The sequence below is a fragment of the Perna viridis genome, chromosome 5 (genome assembly GCF_037379345.1).
Source record: "Perna viridis isolate PV_CMFRI_1.1 ecotype Kerala chromosome 5, ASM3737934v1, whole genome shotgun sequence".
Taxonomy (NCBI): Eukaryota; Metazoa; Mollusca; class Bivalvia; order Mytilida; family Mytilidae; genus Perna; species Perna viridis.
The window spans coordinates 9,885,708-9,903,661 of NC_142449.1; the positions used below are offsets into that span (position 1 = coordinate 9,885,708).

General features: G+C 31.6%; 2 protein-coding genes across 8 annotated transcripts in view; one reads left to right on the forward strand and one right to left on the reverse strand.

Moving 5' to 3' along the window:
* The window catches only part of LOC148615909 (AMP deaminase 2-like), a 40,172-nt gene extending 37,663 nt beyond the window's left edge, over nt 1-2,509 (reverse strand). For 5 of the 6 annotated variants that reach the window (XM_088582536.1, XM_088582535.1, XM_088582534.1 and 2 more), the window contains exons 1-2: nt 2,360-2,509; nt 769-991 (exon numbers count right to left, since the gene is read on the reverse strand). In XM_088582536.1, the coding sequence (XP_088438662.1) occupies nt 769-991; nt 2,360-2,402 (266 nt within the window). In that variant the 5' untranslated portion in view covers nt 2,403-2,509. The remainder of the gene's footprint in view (nt 1-768; nt 992-2,359) is intronic. The other variant, XM_088582533.1, reaches the window with a different exon arrangement.
* Nucleotides 2,510-2,649: 140 nt separating this feature from the next.
* On the forward strand, nt 2,650-16,612 carry LOC148615910 (BAG family molecular chaperone regulator 1-like). 2 transcript variants are annotated; one of them, XR_015922082.1, is made up of 8 exons: nt 2,650-2,806; nt 4,426-4,557; nt 5,323-5,405; nt 6,637-6,750; nt 8,615-8,785; nt 9,666-9,735; nt 13,061-13,116; nt 16,344-16,612. XR_015922082.1 is itself a non-coding variant. In XM_088582539.1 (7 exons), exons 1-7 carry the CDS (start codon nt 2,764-2,766, stop codon nt 16,363-16,365), a joined length of 621 nt encoding a protein of 206 aa, XP_088438665.1. In that variant the 5' UTR covers nt 2,663-2,763; the 3' UTR covers nt 16,366-16,612. The 2 variants fall into 2 exon arrangements, 1 of the variants encoding a protein (XP_088438665.1); XM_088582539.1 differs by lacking the exon at nt 9,666-9,735 and having other exon boundaries at nt 2,663-2,806.
* Nucleotides 16,613-17,954: the final 1,342 nt, after the last annotated feature.

Sequence of the window (17,954 nt, forward strand, 5' to 3'; positions counted from 1 at the left end):
TGAAAATATGTCAATCAATGTATCAAGGATTTTAGGATAGTTGTATGATTTTATTCATGTTACAAACAGTTTTCTCATTCCATAATATACAGATCAAGCACCACAAAACTTGAGAATTAGTCAATACTGACAATTCTGATTTGTTTGTTACAACATTAAACCATAAGAGTTATAAGATGAAAGTTACTCATAGTTTGATTTCTGACAATACAAAAGTCCACAGATATAAATTATCTAACAAGTCTTAAATCAACAGTAAACAAGTTGTCTCTAAATTTTCTTATTGGTCATACCAACCCTCTAATTTTCAGTATAAACAGAAGTTTAATTGTCAGTTGCTTGGCATTTGGTGGATGACTATCTCATTGGCAATCATACCACATCTCCTATTCTTACATTTTAAAAGGACAAAAAGGTCAAGAATAATTTCGGGTTAAACATGTTTAGGCTATATTCTTGATATACATTGTATATTGTCCTATTTTTTGACACCATTTTGCAGATATTCTACCAATCAAAATGGGCATAATAGTGAGTTGGTATACAAGTGTTACACAAACTGTTTTTTAAACATATGTGGAAAAAGTAATAAATTGTATGCAAGTACATATAAATACTCAATAAAAAAATGCACATACATGTATATGTAACAATTGAAAATGAGGGATTAAAATGATGTTTAGATTCACATAAAAATAGTGAGTAAACGTTAAAAAAAATACATGCAAATAGTATAAGCAAAAACTTTTAAAAAACGCAATGTATTACCTTGTGCTAAGTTGTCTCTCAAAATAGTTTTTACTCTCCTCTGCCTCAATAGGATATTCATCTATTTCATAAGGAGCAGATGTGGTGTAATGAAGTTCTGGACCATCTTTCTGTCTCCTTAACATAGACTCTGCAATTTCCTGGAATTTGTCATCAGTAGGAGTATGGATATGCTTAGGAAATTTCAACTTTGCTGGTGCAAATGTCGGAGATGTCAATCCTTCTGAAATAAGATCAAATGAAATATACCAGTAATTGAAATTTCTAGACAACAGAACAAAATAAATTTATTGTTAAAGCAATGACATCTACCAGGGTCTGACTGGAGTTGTATTTGTGGAAAAGGTAAGAAAGGGTGGCTATGTATGCAAGATTGAGCACTTTTCCTTTAAAAGAACTACTTTTCACTGTTCCTTATTGAACTTTTATATTGGAACATGATAAAAGGAAAATACTATCATAAAAAGACAATTATGCTTTTATTTATGAACAATACATGTACATACCAAATTTATTTTCGAACACAAGTCATTATTGAAAACCGATCAGGGGAGTCTAAAGTTATCTTAAGTTTGTTTGTGCAATAATACATATACATGTCATCTAGACTTATTACATTGCAAAAATTAAGATGAACAGGTTAATTTATAGCAAGCACCACAAAGCAGTGTTAGCTCTAGGGTTATTAAAATTTCTATTTGTATCTTAACTTCCCTTCAGGTTTGCAAATATACCAACAAAAAAAAAGTCTTGTCCTGGAAGTAACAAAAAATGACTGTCCTTACAGATCCAAATAGCTTTTCTTTTTGAAATTTACAGCTGTCAGTTGCGTCAGAATTTTTTTTAAGTCACATGATTCATGTACAAAATGTATGTGTAAAACATCCCCACCATCTGTGGAGAACTGTAATATTTCCGGATCCATGGTATCTGTTTAAATGAATCTGACCTGCTTAAACTAAATAAGATATTACTAGAGATGCCCTTAAGGATTAAAAGTAGTCAAATATGGCAAAGTGCTAGTACAAAACTGTAAGTCATCAACTAATTTAAAACAAGGGGAATGGGAGCATAATATACAATATAACACTCAGGGGCGGCAATGTGTTGTTATACTTAGTATAACAAATCATTTACATGTCACAATACTTAAATAGAGGTCAGAATACTAACTTATCCCTTTTCCCTCCCTTGAAATTGCCTCCCACTAACCAATATGTTGCTGTCTCTACATGTTATATATGGAAGAGGGGAACAGGATCTTTTTAGAAAAAAAAACAGAAAATATTCAGAATTTTGGGAAAAAAAAACATTTTTTTACTCATTCATTGAAAACCTTCTATTATTTAACAAGGCAGTTTTTCAAATAAAATATTGATTTTGCTTGCTACTGAAATACATATAAAAATATTGTGCTTGCAAAAAAAAATATTTTCTATCCCCCTCCCCCTGGTGTGCCTACATGTATATAAGAGGTTTTAATGTTTCTGACTATTCTCATGACCGAGTCTCACGCACAGGTGGTAGATGTATCATTTTAGTATGGTACACCTCACGGAAACAGACATAATCATTAACTAGTGTAATTTACCTGATGTGCGTTTTTTCACGTCGTTTGGTATAGTCCCATTCATCTTGTGCAACTGAAATATGTATGAAAAGCAATTTTACGTATCAGTTTTCCCAAATCAATTTTCTCCAAAACGTAAACAACGGAGATTTAAATCAAGGGCGTTAACTCTGTCTTCAATTTTTTTCTCATAAGAGCAATTTACTGGAAAGCTGATAACCATGACAAAACTGAGACTCTATTAAAATACATTATCAATAAATTAATCAATTTTCAGGGCGACCAAAACATGAAAAAGCAAGAAGATTTTTCGTTGCGGCTTTTTACTCATAGTCGGACCGTTTATGCTCCGATATTATTTTCGCTGTTGACATTGGAAATGGAAAAAAGAAGCTGAAATATAAAAAAGAAAATATAGAAATAAGATGTCTGACCAGAGACAACGAGTTAAACTGAATGTGAAATATGGTACAACTATTACTGATTCTTTTGTCATACTTATTGTTTTAAAATAAATTTTGCAAAGAGCGCACCTTACACTCCTCGACTCGAGTAGGGAGGTCAGTCAAAATATGAACTATATAGAAAGTGCATAAGTTTATATTAGTTTGAAGGAGCCCAGAAAATGTAATTTAATGGTGCATTTTTTTTTAAATCGGTCAAGAGGTTCAAAAGTTATGACAATTTAAAGTTGAAAATTTCTGCCTTTTTTCTTGTATGAGTAGGCAAAAATGTCAAATTTCGGGCAGTTTTTGGACCCAAATAAGACCAAAAGTTAAAGAAACCCATACATTGAGTCTTAATCATTTAAATAAATCCATTTCGTTCTTTGATTTAAGCCATTCAGGAAACTTGTATCTTAGATACTGAGAAACTTACAATTTTTTTTTAATTTACAAAAACACTTTCGACACTACAGAGAGTTGACTTCAATATTTTCAATATAACATCATTCATAGAATTTTAGCCCATAAATATCTGACACAGTTGATATTAGTTTCACTTTTAACCCTTTGACCTAAACTATGCTCTTCTATGGAAATGCAAATCACCTGATCACAATTCTTTGCCGATTGGCCAAATACCGATAACTTAGCAGCGTTAAAATTAATATTGCGTACCATGTATAATTTTCTTGAATGAAATGTAGAAAATATTATGTAAAAAAAGAACCAAATTTTACTGCATGGGCGATTTTTTTTAAAGATAATACTTGTTTATTATGTAAATTTGTTTATGTTGACAATGATAAATGTTCAAACTGTAAAAACATAGAAACCATTGACCATAATTTTTTTTTTTTTTAATGCAAATGGGTACAGACTTTTTTGAGAGATAATGTTGAATGGTGGTCGCTATATTTCAAAGAAGAGTTGAATTTACACTTGATGAATGAAAATGTAAATTATGGTATCCTATTATGTAAACTATTTATCCATTTGACAAAAGTTAACAATCAATTATGAGTAATGAAATTTCTTAGATATTTCAAACATTATCTTGAAATACCAGAAAATGCCTATCTAAGGAAAGATGTAATAGAAATTTTCTAAAACATGTATATCAGAAAATCTTGATCTTAAGTCTCTGTTACGTCCCAAAACATTGTTTGCAGTTTTGTAATTGATATATCTTCCAATTCCACAAAACTTGTTTCATTAAGATATTTGATATATTTCATCATATTTTGTATTATATAAGAAAAATTTTTGTGCTGTGCAGTTTAAACAACAAAAATATAATAAAGAAAATATTTAGAAGTTGATCTAGATCTGTCTTGTCAAACTTGTCAAGTGTGGATTTCAACTTTTAGTATTTTGTAAAATATTTGATATCACTTCCTCTGATGATATTTTACAGGTAAACTGGCCCAATTGGTAGTCTATTCTTTTCACAATTCAGCTTCAGGGAAAATAATTTTAGGGCAATTAAACTACATTTTTACCCTAATTGCCCAAAAGGACAAAGCCCATCTCAGGTATATTTGAAAAAAAAATCAATTTTGTTGGACTTAGGTTCATGTACATTGTATCAGAAATTCCAATAAACTTGATTTTTTTTTTACTTTCATGAATTAATATTTTTAGGTCCAGGACGATATAACGTTGTTTTGGCATTGCCAGAGAACTCCTGTGAGGTGTTAACAGTTCAACATTTAATGGACAAGATAGTTGAAGTATTTGAAATACCACATGATTGTCAAAAACTTGTGTGCAAAGGTATGTTGTAAGATGGCTTTACTTTTATTTTTATTGACGGAAGATCAGAATAAGCATTGATTATAATCAGTTTGAAATGTAGCAACTGTGTCTAAGAAAGAAAGTGTAATTAATGGCAGTCCCAGTTAAAGAAAATCGGTATTAAGTACAGATAATCATATGAAGCAAAGGAAATAAGAAAAGAAACAGGAAACTGTATATAATTGTACACATGAATTTAAAGAAATAAAAATAATAATGCAACTAAACACAAAATAAAAAAAAAACAAGAGCAAATATTGGAAGGTAGGCATCCTCTGCTTGCCCAGAAGTACCATCCACATTATTCTATCTCTTAATTTCACAATATTCATTTCATCTCTACACATTCAGCTGAGAACAACCTACCATTACTTCAAAATGTATAGCCTGTGGTACTTGTACCCATGGTAACTTAAACTAGATCTATTTCCACCATGGTTGTATATGTTGAGATCAACCAAGTATACACTTTATCTGAGGGACAATTATCCCTGCCACATTGTTACGGTTCAATGAACATTTTATTCAAGTGAATATTTCAAGAACAAAGTTTCTTAATTTTTAAATAAAAGTTGTTTGAGATAAATTTAGACTTGCTATATATATATATATATATATATATGACACAGAAAGTCTATGTAATTAACCTCTCTGATTACACTACTACCCGGTACATTTATTTAAAATGAGGGACTGGTGGCAAGTCTAAAATAAATTATAAATGAATGATCTTGTGAAATTCAGGTAAAACATTAAAGAATCCTGAAGATATACTTAATGATATTGGAGTCAAAGATGGCTCAACAGTAATGTTACTTGGAAAAAAGGTTAGTGAATTCACTTACTTAATTAAGTAGCACCCTAGATAAGAATCATGCAAAATGTGATTCATGGTTGGAAAGCCTGCATATTTTTATTTTTGATATTTTGTTTAAAATGTTATAGTAAACAGAAATAAAAATGTGGTTTTACATACAACCCTTGTTCTTAGGATATAAAAATTATATAGAATACACTGAAGAATTAAAAGTCAAGGGAGATAACTCTGTAGATGACCCTAAAATACAATAGAAACTGTTGGATTTTCAATGTGGATTATCTCATAAGAGCAGACAGACTGGAATGAATAACTATACATTTCATCATATAAACCTACATGTATAAAGCAACTTAATAACAAAAAATAAAAATGTGTAGCCTTTTTTGGGGTGTATCACTTATTACAGAATTTGCATGATTCTTACAAAAACTACTGCTTAATTCCTTTTCTGCTTTAGGAGGTCAGGACTGTGGACATCTCTTCTCCGGATATCTCTGTCCTAGGCTGTTTTGCTACATCTGTCCATGTCCTTAACCCCAAACTGTCCGTCTCTCTCTACAGTTATCTGTCAGGTTTCTTTTGGCCTTCTTCTTTTAGTTTTTCCCTCTGATGACCATTTCAGGGCAGTTATTGGATGTGTGTTTTTGTTTCTTCCTTAGAACATGGCCTAACTATTTTAATCTTCAAATCTGATGGTTTCAAATTTTGCCATTTCTTGCAGGTTTTCTTTGTAATATTTTGCAACTACATGTACTAGATTTTACAATATCATGTAATAACGGAATTATAAAATGATAAAAAAAAATTAAATATTTGGCTTTTGCAATATCAGTACCTTTTTGAACATTCAAAATGAAAGATGTGAGATTTCAATTTAAAAGAACCTTTCTTTCAGAAATTCTACAGAAACACTACAAAATGACTGAATACTTTCTGGAAAAATTGGTGTTCAGTTTGAGTATAATATTGCCCAGGAAAGAAATATAATGATACATGTTTTTTGTCTAAGTAAACCTAGTAGAAACTTGGTTTTGTGGTATATAGTTGTGGATATTGACTCAATATCAGTTATAGAAAATAATGTTCATTGTCGTAGTGAACAAAAATATATTGATATACACTACTAGTATACTGAATGGCCTGTTCTTGCATACCACATTCCTTTCTTGTTTTCTTTTGAAACATATATACATCAGGAATTATAATTTTGATTTTGAACATTTTTTTTTTACATAAAGCCTGACCCTGTAGAAGATAAGGAAATGGTCAAGCTTTCAGAAATTGAGAAGGATGTGGAAAAGAATGAAAAAAGACTCAGTGAGATAACATATGAGCTTGATGGTATACATAGGGTATATATACAAATGATGTCTATATGTGTTATCTGAATGATTGCAGTGACTGGTTGGTTTTGCAATAAAATAAAAAATCAGATGATTTTACAACTATTTTGGACAGGAGTTTAATGAAAACAACTGAAATGGAAAAAAAGTACATATTTTGACTTTTTTTCCAATTTTACCAAATATTAAAGAATTCAGATGAAATAAATTCCAAATAAGTACCAAACGCTAGATAAACATGAAGTTTTTTTCTTTGGTTTTCTATCCTGCCTTTTTGTGACCGATGACAGCTACAAATGTAAGTACAAATGTACAGTAAATATTTTCATTAAGCAAGTAATATTTAATATAATGTCAACTAGTATTAATTGTGTTGGGTGCTAACACAGATGTTCCCAAAACATTGCCATTGTCACTGGAATACCAAAAAACAGCTTCTACCCTTCCATGAAGTAAACTTTTTGTAAAATTTTTATTTTTGACTGGGGGCCATCTTGGAATGGCGGCAATTTTTTAAATTTCAGTAGTCCAACCAGAACCGGTGTGATGAACTATTTTTAAACCAAATATATGTATCAAGTCGCTACGATTTTTCCCTTTTCTTCTCATTTTTCTTTTGTTTTTAAACAGTGGCCATTTATAAGTGGCAGCCATGTTTAAGAAGTCAGATCGAAATTGCACATCTGCACATGGTGACCTAATTTTGTGCCAAGTTTGGTTTCATTCAGATCGGCTGTTCTTTTGAAGATAGCCTGACAAAAGTGTACAGGAAAGAAGAAATAAAAATGTTAAAACAAAAACAATAAACTTTTTGTAAAATTTTTATTTTTGACTGGGGGCCATTTTGGAATGGCGGCAATTTTTTAAATTTCAGTAGTCCAACCAGAACCGGTGTGATGAACTATTTTTAAACCAAATATATGTATCAAGTCGCTACGATTTTTCCCTTTTCTTCTCATTTTTCTTTTGTTTTTAAACAGTGGCCATTTATAAGTGGCAGCCATGTTTAGGAAGTCAGATAGAAATTGCACATCTGCACATGGTGACCTAATTTTGTGCCAAGTTTGGTTTCATTCAGATCGGCTGTTCTTTTGAAGATAGCCTGACAAAAGTGTACGGGAAAGAAGAAATAAAAATGTTAAAACAAAAACAATATGTTCCCCACTATGTTTGGGAAACATAAATAATGTGAAAATATTTGAAAGAAATGTTGACGAAAGTACATATGTGATAAGATAATATTCTTCAAGAACAGTATCAAGGGGAGATAATTGGCAGGAAAAAAATTCTATTAAAAAACTTAATGGTAATGATACAGGGGCTTAGCACCTAGTACAGGAGGTTCTGCTGGAGTAGTACCAATAATTTTTGTAGATATGGCATGCAGTACCTTACATTTCTGTAAAAAATTGTACGAAACATGATGTTTTACTCATTCTGCAGTTCCAATCAATTATGGGCTGCTTTGTCTCTGTGATATATAAAAAAAAATAGAGACCTTAAGTTATAACAATAGAAATGTACTTACACTCCAAATTTCAGATAATTGTTGTATGAATGTATGTATTTAAGATTATGAAAGATGGTCTGAATTTTTTCTATGTAATATACATATACATGTATCATTTTATTCTGATGTAATTGATGTTATACACAGGTGTACAGGTAAGCATATGCATAAACATTATAAATTGTACAATTGTTGAGGTAAAGTGAGTGAATCAAATGAAATGCATCAAAATTTAGACTAAAATATCAAGCGCAAGATCAATTATAAATGTTTTGAAATAAGTCATTCTAACAATCCTGTCTAAAAAGTTTGAAGAAAATTGTGATCTATTCTAAGCTGAGGTGTTCCTAAATTTCATTGTAGGGATTTATGAAAGAAGAATTGAGATTACCAGCTTTAAATCAGCTAAAGAAGAGACTAGGTGGTGCTGCAGAGATGTTTATGAAACAATTAGAATCTCTTGATGCTTTACGATTTGAAGAAAGCAATAAGTCTGGCCGTGGGAAAAGGAAAACAATTGTTAATAGAATTCAGGTACAATCATAAGAATGGTCTATTACTAGGTATTATTACTGATGACTATCTGTTTGCTTAATATATCTGTATAAAGGGTTCACACACTGTGCCTTTTTATAGTGGATAGACTGAATGAATTTTCAATGAGCTAACAAAGGTAGGATGAACTACTATTTATATTTGGTAAAACAAAAAAATAAGAATTTAATTTGTATATCAGCAAAATATGACGGAAGTTATTGCAAACACATTGCAGTCATGATTTTAAATAATAAAAAGGCATTATATGGTCTTCAACTTGCTGACTTTAAATCCAAACAACCTGACTGTATCTGTTTATTTTTTAATTATGTTCTCGCTGAACATATCATCACTGGTGACATAAATATCATTGATAATGCTGATTTGCAAGACATTTCTGCAAGAGATTACGTAATACCATGAACCCTAGCAGTCAACCATCAACTGGAAACATAACAAAGAAGTTTTGTTGGATGCAGTTCAGCAAAGTGCAAGGAAACAGGCTAAAAAAAAGAAGAGGTTGAGAGACTCAAAACACACTCTAATTGGATGACTTCCTTGTAGCCTTTAATATTTTCCCAAAATTGGTGCACCAGAACATCAAGGAGTTTCAAAACCTACTCTATTTTTTAATGATTCCCAGGTCAAGACGACTTTAGGGATTTTCATGACAAATTCATCATCGTTCCAACAGACAATGCACCAATCAACATTGTGTTTGTTTGCAAAAGTCACTATATTGACTGTATGATTAAAGACATGGGTCTTGACTGTTCACTGGGCAATCCAAAATACCGCTACTTTCATAGTATTGTACCTTAGGCGGACATTAATAACAATCACATGTCTGTGCAAACATCTTTTGGTATTTCTACAGGTGATGATGATATGACTCTCCCTACTATCTACTATATACTGAAACTTCACAAGTGTACTTACAAACAAAGGTATATTGCTTGGTCTGCTAAATGCATGACAAAAGCCCTTTCAAAACTCCTTACTACATTACTTACAGTGGTCAGACTGTTACTGTGATAAAACCTACTCTGCAAGTGGTGTGAACCACATGTGGATTCTCAAGAATTTAAAAAACCTACAAATTAATGTGTCTTTTTTCCAGTAGCCTTACCTACTGTAACAGTATACAAGCTTTAGATTTTTCTACCTTGTTTCACATTCTGCTATATGACAAGCCAAAGTCAGTTCTGTATGATCTTATTTACCAATATGTTTATGTAAAGGTGATTAACCAAACTGATTCTTACAAGAAGTAGTAAAATGTTTGAATTTCTAGTTGACAACATTTTTGTTAAATTTGGGGGACACATGTTTCAAAGGACCATTGGAATACCTATGGGATAGTATTTTGCACCACTCTTGCCAGATCTGTTCCTACATTCATATGAAGTCAGTCATCCAATTTCAGTTTCCATAGGTTATATAATTACTCAGAATAATCCTGTATTCAAGGATTACCTAAATCTAATCTACCTGAATGAACTTGAAATGAAAGAGACAACATACAAGTTCTTCTACCTTATACCTAGACCTAACTTGTTCATAGATGACAAAAGATGTTTGAAATTGAAACTTTATGACTTATTTTGACTTAACAAATCAAATTCCTTTTGTAAACTTCCCCTTTCTAGTGGCAATATACCAACATCTCCGGTCTATGGAGTATACATTTCACAGTTGAGGAGTTACTGTTAAACCTGTGATCTGTACAAGGGTGTTCTCTGTAGACAGACATTGTCAAATATACTTCTTAATCACTGTTATACTAAACCCTTGTTGATATCATTATTACAAAAGTTTTACAGTCATTTTCACAGTTTGATTACCCAACATGAAGTTTCTATTTCATAGATTAGACAAGATTGACAACCTAATGATCTTGACACTTACTAGCTTCAGTGGTGTAGCTTCTTTGACACTTACTAGCTTCAATGGTGTAGCTCCCTCGATTGACAACCTAATGATCTTGACACTTACTAGCTTCAATGGTGTAGCTCCTTTGATTGACAACCTAATGATCTTGACACTTACTACCTTCAGTGGTGTAGCTTCTTTGACACTTACTAGCTTCAGTGGTGTAGCTCCTTTGATTGACAACCTAATGATCTTGACACTTACTAGCTTCAGTGATGTAGCTCCTTTGACACTTACTAGCTTCAATGGTGTAGCTCCCTCGATTGACAACCTAATAATCTTGACACTTACTAGCTTCAATGGTGTAGCTCCTTTGATTGACAACCTAATGATCTTGACACTTACTAGCTTCAGTGATGTAGCTCCTTTGATTGACAACCTAATGATCTTGACACTTACTAGCATCAGTAGTGTAGCTCCTTTGACACTTACTAGCTTCAGTGGTGTAGCTCCTTTGACACTTACTAGCTTCAGTAGTGTAGCTCCTTTGATTGACAACCTAATGATCTTGACACTTACTAGCTTCAGTAGTGTAGCTCCTTTGATTGACAACCTAATGATCTTGACACTTACTAGCATCAGTAGTGTAGCTCCTTTTATTGACAACCTAATGATCTTGACACTTCTTAGCATCAGTAGTGTAGCTCCTTTGATTGACAACCTAATGATCTTGACACTTACTAGCATCAGTAGTGTAGCCCCTTTGACACTTACTAGCTTCAGTAGTGTAGCTCCTTTGATTGACAACCTAATGATCTTGACACTTACTAGCATCAGTAGTGTAGCTCCTTTGACACTTACTAGCTTCAGTAGTGTAGCTCCTTTGATTGACAACCTAATGATCTTGACACTTACTAGCATCAGTAGTGTAGCTCCTTTGACACTTACTAGCTTCAGTAGTGTAGCTCCTTTGACACTTACTAGCTTCAGTAGTGTAGCTCCTTTGATTGACAACCTAATGATCTTGACACTTCCTAGCATCAGTAGTGTAGCTCTTTTGACACTTACTAGCTTCAGTAGTGTAGCTCCTTTGATTGACAACCTAATGATCTTGACACTTCCTAGCATCAGTAGTGTAGCTCCTTTGACACTTACTAGCTTCAGTAGTGTAGCTCCTTTGACACTTACTAGCTTCAGTAGTGTAGCTCCTTTGATTGACAACCTAATGATCTTGACACTTACTAGCTTCAGTAGTGTAGCTCCTTTGATTGACAACCTAATGATCTTGACACTTCCTAGCATCAGTAGTGTAGCTCCTTTGACACAACTCTATCGTAGCTAGTCAAAGGAACTAGGCTATATGACTTCTGTATTTCCTTAATTACAATTACTTAAGTCATTACCATCATGTGAGGACATTGAAATTACACAGAGATATCTAAAATCTTTTAAATAAATTATTGCTATGATGTATTTAGTTAAAGACCACATGTCCTGGTTTTTTTATATATATAGTGGGTATTTGCCCATATTTTATGTCGATTTTTTTATTATCTTAATTCAATTTGTTTATTTTGGATAACTTCCCACCATTTCCACATTATTTACATCATGGTAGTTTGTTGAATTGATTGATATCACCATTGTGTGAATTAGTTTCAATGGGACCTTTTTGTGAATTGGGGAGCTGCATTATTGTTTCTAGACCATTACCTGATTATATTAACTTGCAGTATGACCAATGCCGCTGGTGGAGCAGGTCATGACTACCCTTTCAGAGCACCTGATGTCATTCCCAGTTTTTTTAAGGAGTTCGTATTGCTAGTGCTGTAGTTTTTTTTAGTTACATCTGCTTTTTTTATATGTAATCTATTTTATATTTTTCACTACATTGTGTATAAATATCATCTTTGTTTCACGTTTTCATATTCTGGCCATGTGCTTGGAATTTGAAATAGTTGAATTGTCTCATAGTTGCTGCTTTTGTATTTTTTTTTTGTTGTTATTTAAAAGCATTTTGAAATTCTATGTTTCAAAGGGTGTTTGAATATAAGATAAGAAAAGTAAATTGTAAATTTTCAGTAAACCACCTGTTGAAATATTGCAAGAAATTATAATTTATCTTCAAGTTCTACAACTCTCTATGTTATATTGTTTACTTACAAGTATTAAAGTTTTGTGTAGTGGATCTATCAAACTCAATTGAAAAATTGACACAGTAAACAGATAATGTATTGGTCAAAATAAATGAATGGCAGAAAAAATTGATACTATCTTGCCCATACTAGCATACTATTATATTGTCATTTATCACATTATAATTTATTTAGAATGGTTATATTGGACCCTCACACATTTGATTAAATCAAATTATTTTGACCTTTGTACTTTGTATTGTAGGTATTACTGGACAGATGTGATGGACTTATGTCAGGACTGAAGGATAATATAGCAAGGTTAACTTTATCTCGTTAGCACCATAGCTTCTTACTTAGTATAGCACCACTGATTTATACCTTATGGATAAACATTGCATGTTAGAACTAGCAATTTTTTTCTTGGCTTTAACTGTATTATATAATTACAACTGGACAACACAGCAAGTGATATGTGCATATTTTTATTTGTATGATATGTGTGTGTATTAGTAAGTTTGTCAGTTTAGATCATATTATAATGAAACTAAATGTACACATTAACCACCCTCCTCTTTTCCACTCCCTTTTCCCTTTCCCTTGAGATCTATTAATATATTAACAAACAAAAATGTAGGAGGAGAACTTATTGTTTAAATTAATATAATTTTATACTTCTATTTCAGTCCTGGCATGAGTTGCCATTCATGTAGTTTTGAATAAATGTTGAATAAAGACCATCAAAACTTTGAAATTTAAGACACAAAATTTCATTTTCAAGGCTGAATTTTGAAGTGGTATCCTTACACTCATAAGACCATTCTTTAAAATAGCTTTGTTTCATGTTACTATCTAAGTGCAGGCATGTGTTACCTACATGTATTGTGGAATAAATGTACAATAAATACCAAATTATTATTCAGATGCGCCAACTTTCATGTTGAAGGCTGAAATTTGACTCATAAGCCCTACCTTAAAAGTAACTCTTTCATGTTGTCAACTACATGTATGGGAAGATGGATATTTTGATAAAACAAGGGTATGAAATAAAAAAAACTAGGAATTGTCTATGAACTAGGCTGTCTTAATACTAATTAATTTATTTGAGTAGAGCTGATTTAGCAAGGCACTAGCAATAGAGTTTAGTTTATGAATGGAACTGTTATGTTTTAACTATTGATCAATGTTATTTTACCTACTAGAAATTGACTGCATATTTTAAGATTCCCTCCCCGAAAGCCTTAGCTAATTTGTTAACCATGTTTCCTGTGTGAAGTGAGTCATAAACACACTCGTTTTACATGTACATTATATGTTGTATCCTATTTTTGATTTAAGCTTCCCTAATTTGTAACATAGCTCTACTTGAAGGTGGTCTGAATTACTTGTTTATTCATTACATCTGCCAAAATAACCCATCATATGGTATGTGCTATTGAAATCTGTTCATAGCTAGAAAAATATTGTTATTGTACTATCAGTTATGATCTTGTACCTGTAAGAGACACATCTTCAATTAGTTTTGAATTGACTTATACATTAAATTATGAATTAATTAGAAAACAATACATGTAATAATTCAAATGTATTTATGTCAGAATGTGAACTTACAACAGCACTTGTTAAACAATATGTTTTCCTAAGTTTACTAATTAGATAGCTTCTCTTTTTTGCATGCATTTTGTCTTATTTTTATCTTTAATTGTATATGTTTTATTACTGGTAATTTATATGCATTGGTTATGAGGGTAAGTGGTTTTTGCACTTTTTCTTTGTTATGCATTTCTTCTTGTTTCCATTGACTTTTTTGCACAATTGAATCTGGTGTTATACATGTGCCACTCAGGAATGTTTTTGTAATAAGATTTTTTTAATAAAATAATCTGTTTTGAAATATAGTGTAATAAATTCAGTAAATAGTCTTCCAGTTATTTGTCTTGATTAATGATCCTTAGTTAACTTAGCCATGCATTGGTAAGTGGAAGTGGGGTATAGATTTCATGTTTGAAAGGAAGGTAACGTTTTCTTTCAGATAGAAGTGGTTTAGGTTATCCCAGATAGAATTTTCAAAATACAGGAATGTGAAAGCATGCAGTATAAAATCTGAGGAAATATTTTAAATTACAATTCTATAGACAAAAGGAAAATTTGTTTCTCCCTTGTAAAAAATCTGGAAATGTAAATTGACAAAAAACTGCTGTCAGAAATTTAATACCAGCTCAGTTATAAAATGGCATGTGCATATTTAAGTACCATTCTGTGTAAGAATCAGGCAATGAGTGGTACATCATTTTTTTCATTTGAGTCATTTTTGCCCAAAATATATTCAGTACATCAGAAAACAAATGTAAAGCTATTTAAATTTATCTGTGACATAGATATTTATTGACTGCTTAAATAGGAAAAAAGTGTGGGGAAATTTTCACACCATATTTTCATAGTGCATTTCCACTAAACTTGATGAATCAGTATCAAAGAAGGCAAACATAACAAACATTTTCTGGGGATTATGAGGTAAAAATACTTGGACAATGCAATAAAATCCCTGCATTTCTTTTCATTATGTGCCACATTTTATAGACATTTTGCCAGATTCTTAGACAGAAAAGTACTTACTGTGAAAGTACTTTTATTTGTGGATACCAATTTTTGTGGATCAGGGAAGAAACACAAGTTCATGGCTTCTTGAATTCATGGTCTTGAAGTTTTCAATACACACATCAATGAAAATCTACTATTCACTGGGAACCAAATTTCATTGTTTGGCTTACCCACGAAAACCACAAAAATTGGTATCCCACAAACAATAGTACCTTCACAGTAATTTTAATGGGAGAAATTATGTTTACTAATATCTAACATAAGATCTAATTGGTGCTAGTGTTTTTAAAAAAGACACCTTGAATTGTTTTTACATTTTGTCACTTCTATTATTGTGTGTGTTTATTTTTACATAGCACTATTTTGGACTTGATAATCCAATCCTCTAATAATTAAAAAAGAAACTAGTTGATGTATTACCATATCAAATTCTTGTTGTGAAGTGTTTATAAGTCATTTTTTGTAACACTTTAGACAGTGAAAGGAAGAAGAATGTTGTGTTTTAACATGTTTAACATAAGGGGTAGATCAAGGAATTCATTCAAGATTGTTTAAGTGGGAGTTGGTTTCAGATTAAACCATATGCACATTTTTGCCAAAATGTTCCACATAATTATCAATATTGTTCAACACAAGGAGGGTTCAAACAACCAGAACCCTATCCCTGGATCGGCAATTGTCAGGCAGATCATACCAGCCTCACTAGAAATCTTAAGTCTTACTAAAATACGTCTGTCAGAGTTGGCAATATTAACAAAAAAAATCATCCGTATAGTGGTCTTTGCCATAATTTTCTCTAGAGCCAATAGTCAAAACTGATATTTTCCTGGACTGAAACATGTGCATCCATTATATACTAAAATTTCCTTTAAAATCTGCTGTCTGATATTCATTTCTTTCTACCAAAAAAAATTTTCAATTTTTGGAATTCATTTTTTCTATTGCAGAGATGAAGAAGGAAAGTCATGACAAAAGTAAACTTAGTCTGATTTTACCACATGAAGTTCAGCATAATTTGGAAAGGAACAGGATGTATACAAGTTATCAACAGATTGTCAACTTAGTTTCAACATTTTATTTGTGCATTTTAAGGGGAAAACATCGACTGACATCTTGTGGGATGAAAGCACACATAGCTGACAGAACTGAATAGATAATTTTATTGTTGAATATAGAGCAGTTACATTTGTTCTTAATAAATTGGGAGGTATCTTGCTGTTTTTGTTTCCTTTTTTAAATATTAAATATCTGACAATCATTTAGTAAAAGTTCTTCATCAATGCATATAAACTACGGTTATCTCTAATATCCCAAGGGAGGATTTAGTAAATTAAATATGAAGTTAAACATCCTGGTAATCAAACTCCCCATAGACAAACTTAAGGTGTAGACAGAAAACACCCGTCATTCATACGTCCACATATCTTGTCAGCACAATACCTTATATTAATGAAGTTTTTTAGGAAGGTTACGGACCATATGTACATATGCACACAGGAATATTATTATTGTTCAATGTCTACATGTAGTGATAAGTCAAGTTTTGTACCATTCTGTCTAATATTTTTCAGTTTGATTTTGTTTTTTTTTTTGTTTTTGTTTTTGTTTTTGTTTTTAATTTTTAGGCCTCAAATAAATTCATTCATACATCTAGAAAAAACAACAAAAAATGTTTTTACATTTATCCCACAGCACCTGCGACATAGCTATTTTTGACTGCTTATATAGCAAAAAGTGTAGGGATATTTACCTGCCATTTTTCAATTTGACCTATCAATTTCTTAAAAGGCAAACTTTACAAACACTTCAATGGTTATTTCTGGAGTTTTTGAGGTATAAATAATTGGATAATGCAATAGATCTCATTTTATTTTATTTTAATTTGCCACACCTTGTACACATTTTGTTTAACTCTCAGACAGAGAAGAATATATGGTTGAGTGAAACACCTCTTAAAGCACTCAATGGGTTCTGATGAAATTTGATAGGAAGTTTAGGCTTCATATTTTTTACTAATGGGATATCAATACTTTGTTGTTTTCATCATATTGTAAAACCATGACCTTTAATTCTTAATGAAATATAATCTTAAATAAAAACTTTGTTTCTCAAGCTAGCTTAAAGCTAATTTTGACAAACAACAACAAAAAATACACAAAACAGAAGTGCCTATGAAGTACTATTGTAAATTATTCATACTTTGAAATTAAAAAAAAAGGTTTACATTAAGCTTTTATCATATTTTACTACATTAGTATATCCCTTTGTCCTGATTCTGTTGTATTGGTCAGTGTACTAGGATTTTTCAGAAATTGAGGTTTCCTTGGGGAAAATTTATATAAAATCAACTTTCCCACAGTCAAAGACTCGCTTTCCTAACAAAACAAATCCTTACAGCATATGAAGTTTTCAACTTGCCATGGGAAAGTGTAACTAAGTACCTAACTTTCCCTGACCCAAATTTCACTTGCCCCAGGTAACAGGAAATAGGAATCCTAGAACACTGTTGATGTTTGAAATCTGGAAAACAAGTTTGGTTTATTGATATATATATATAT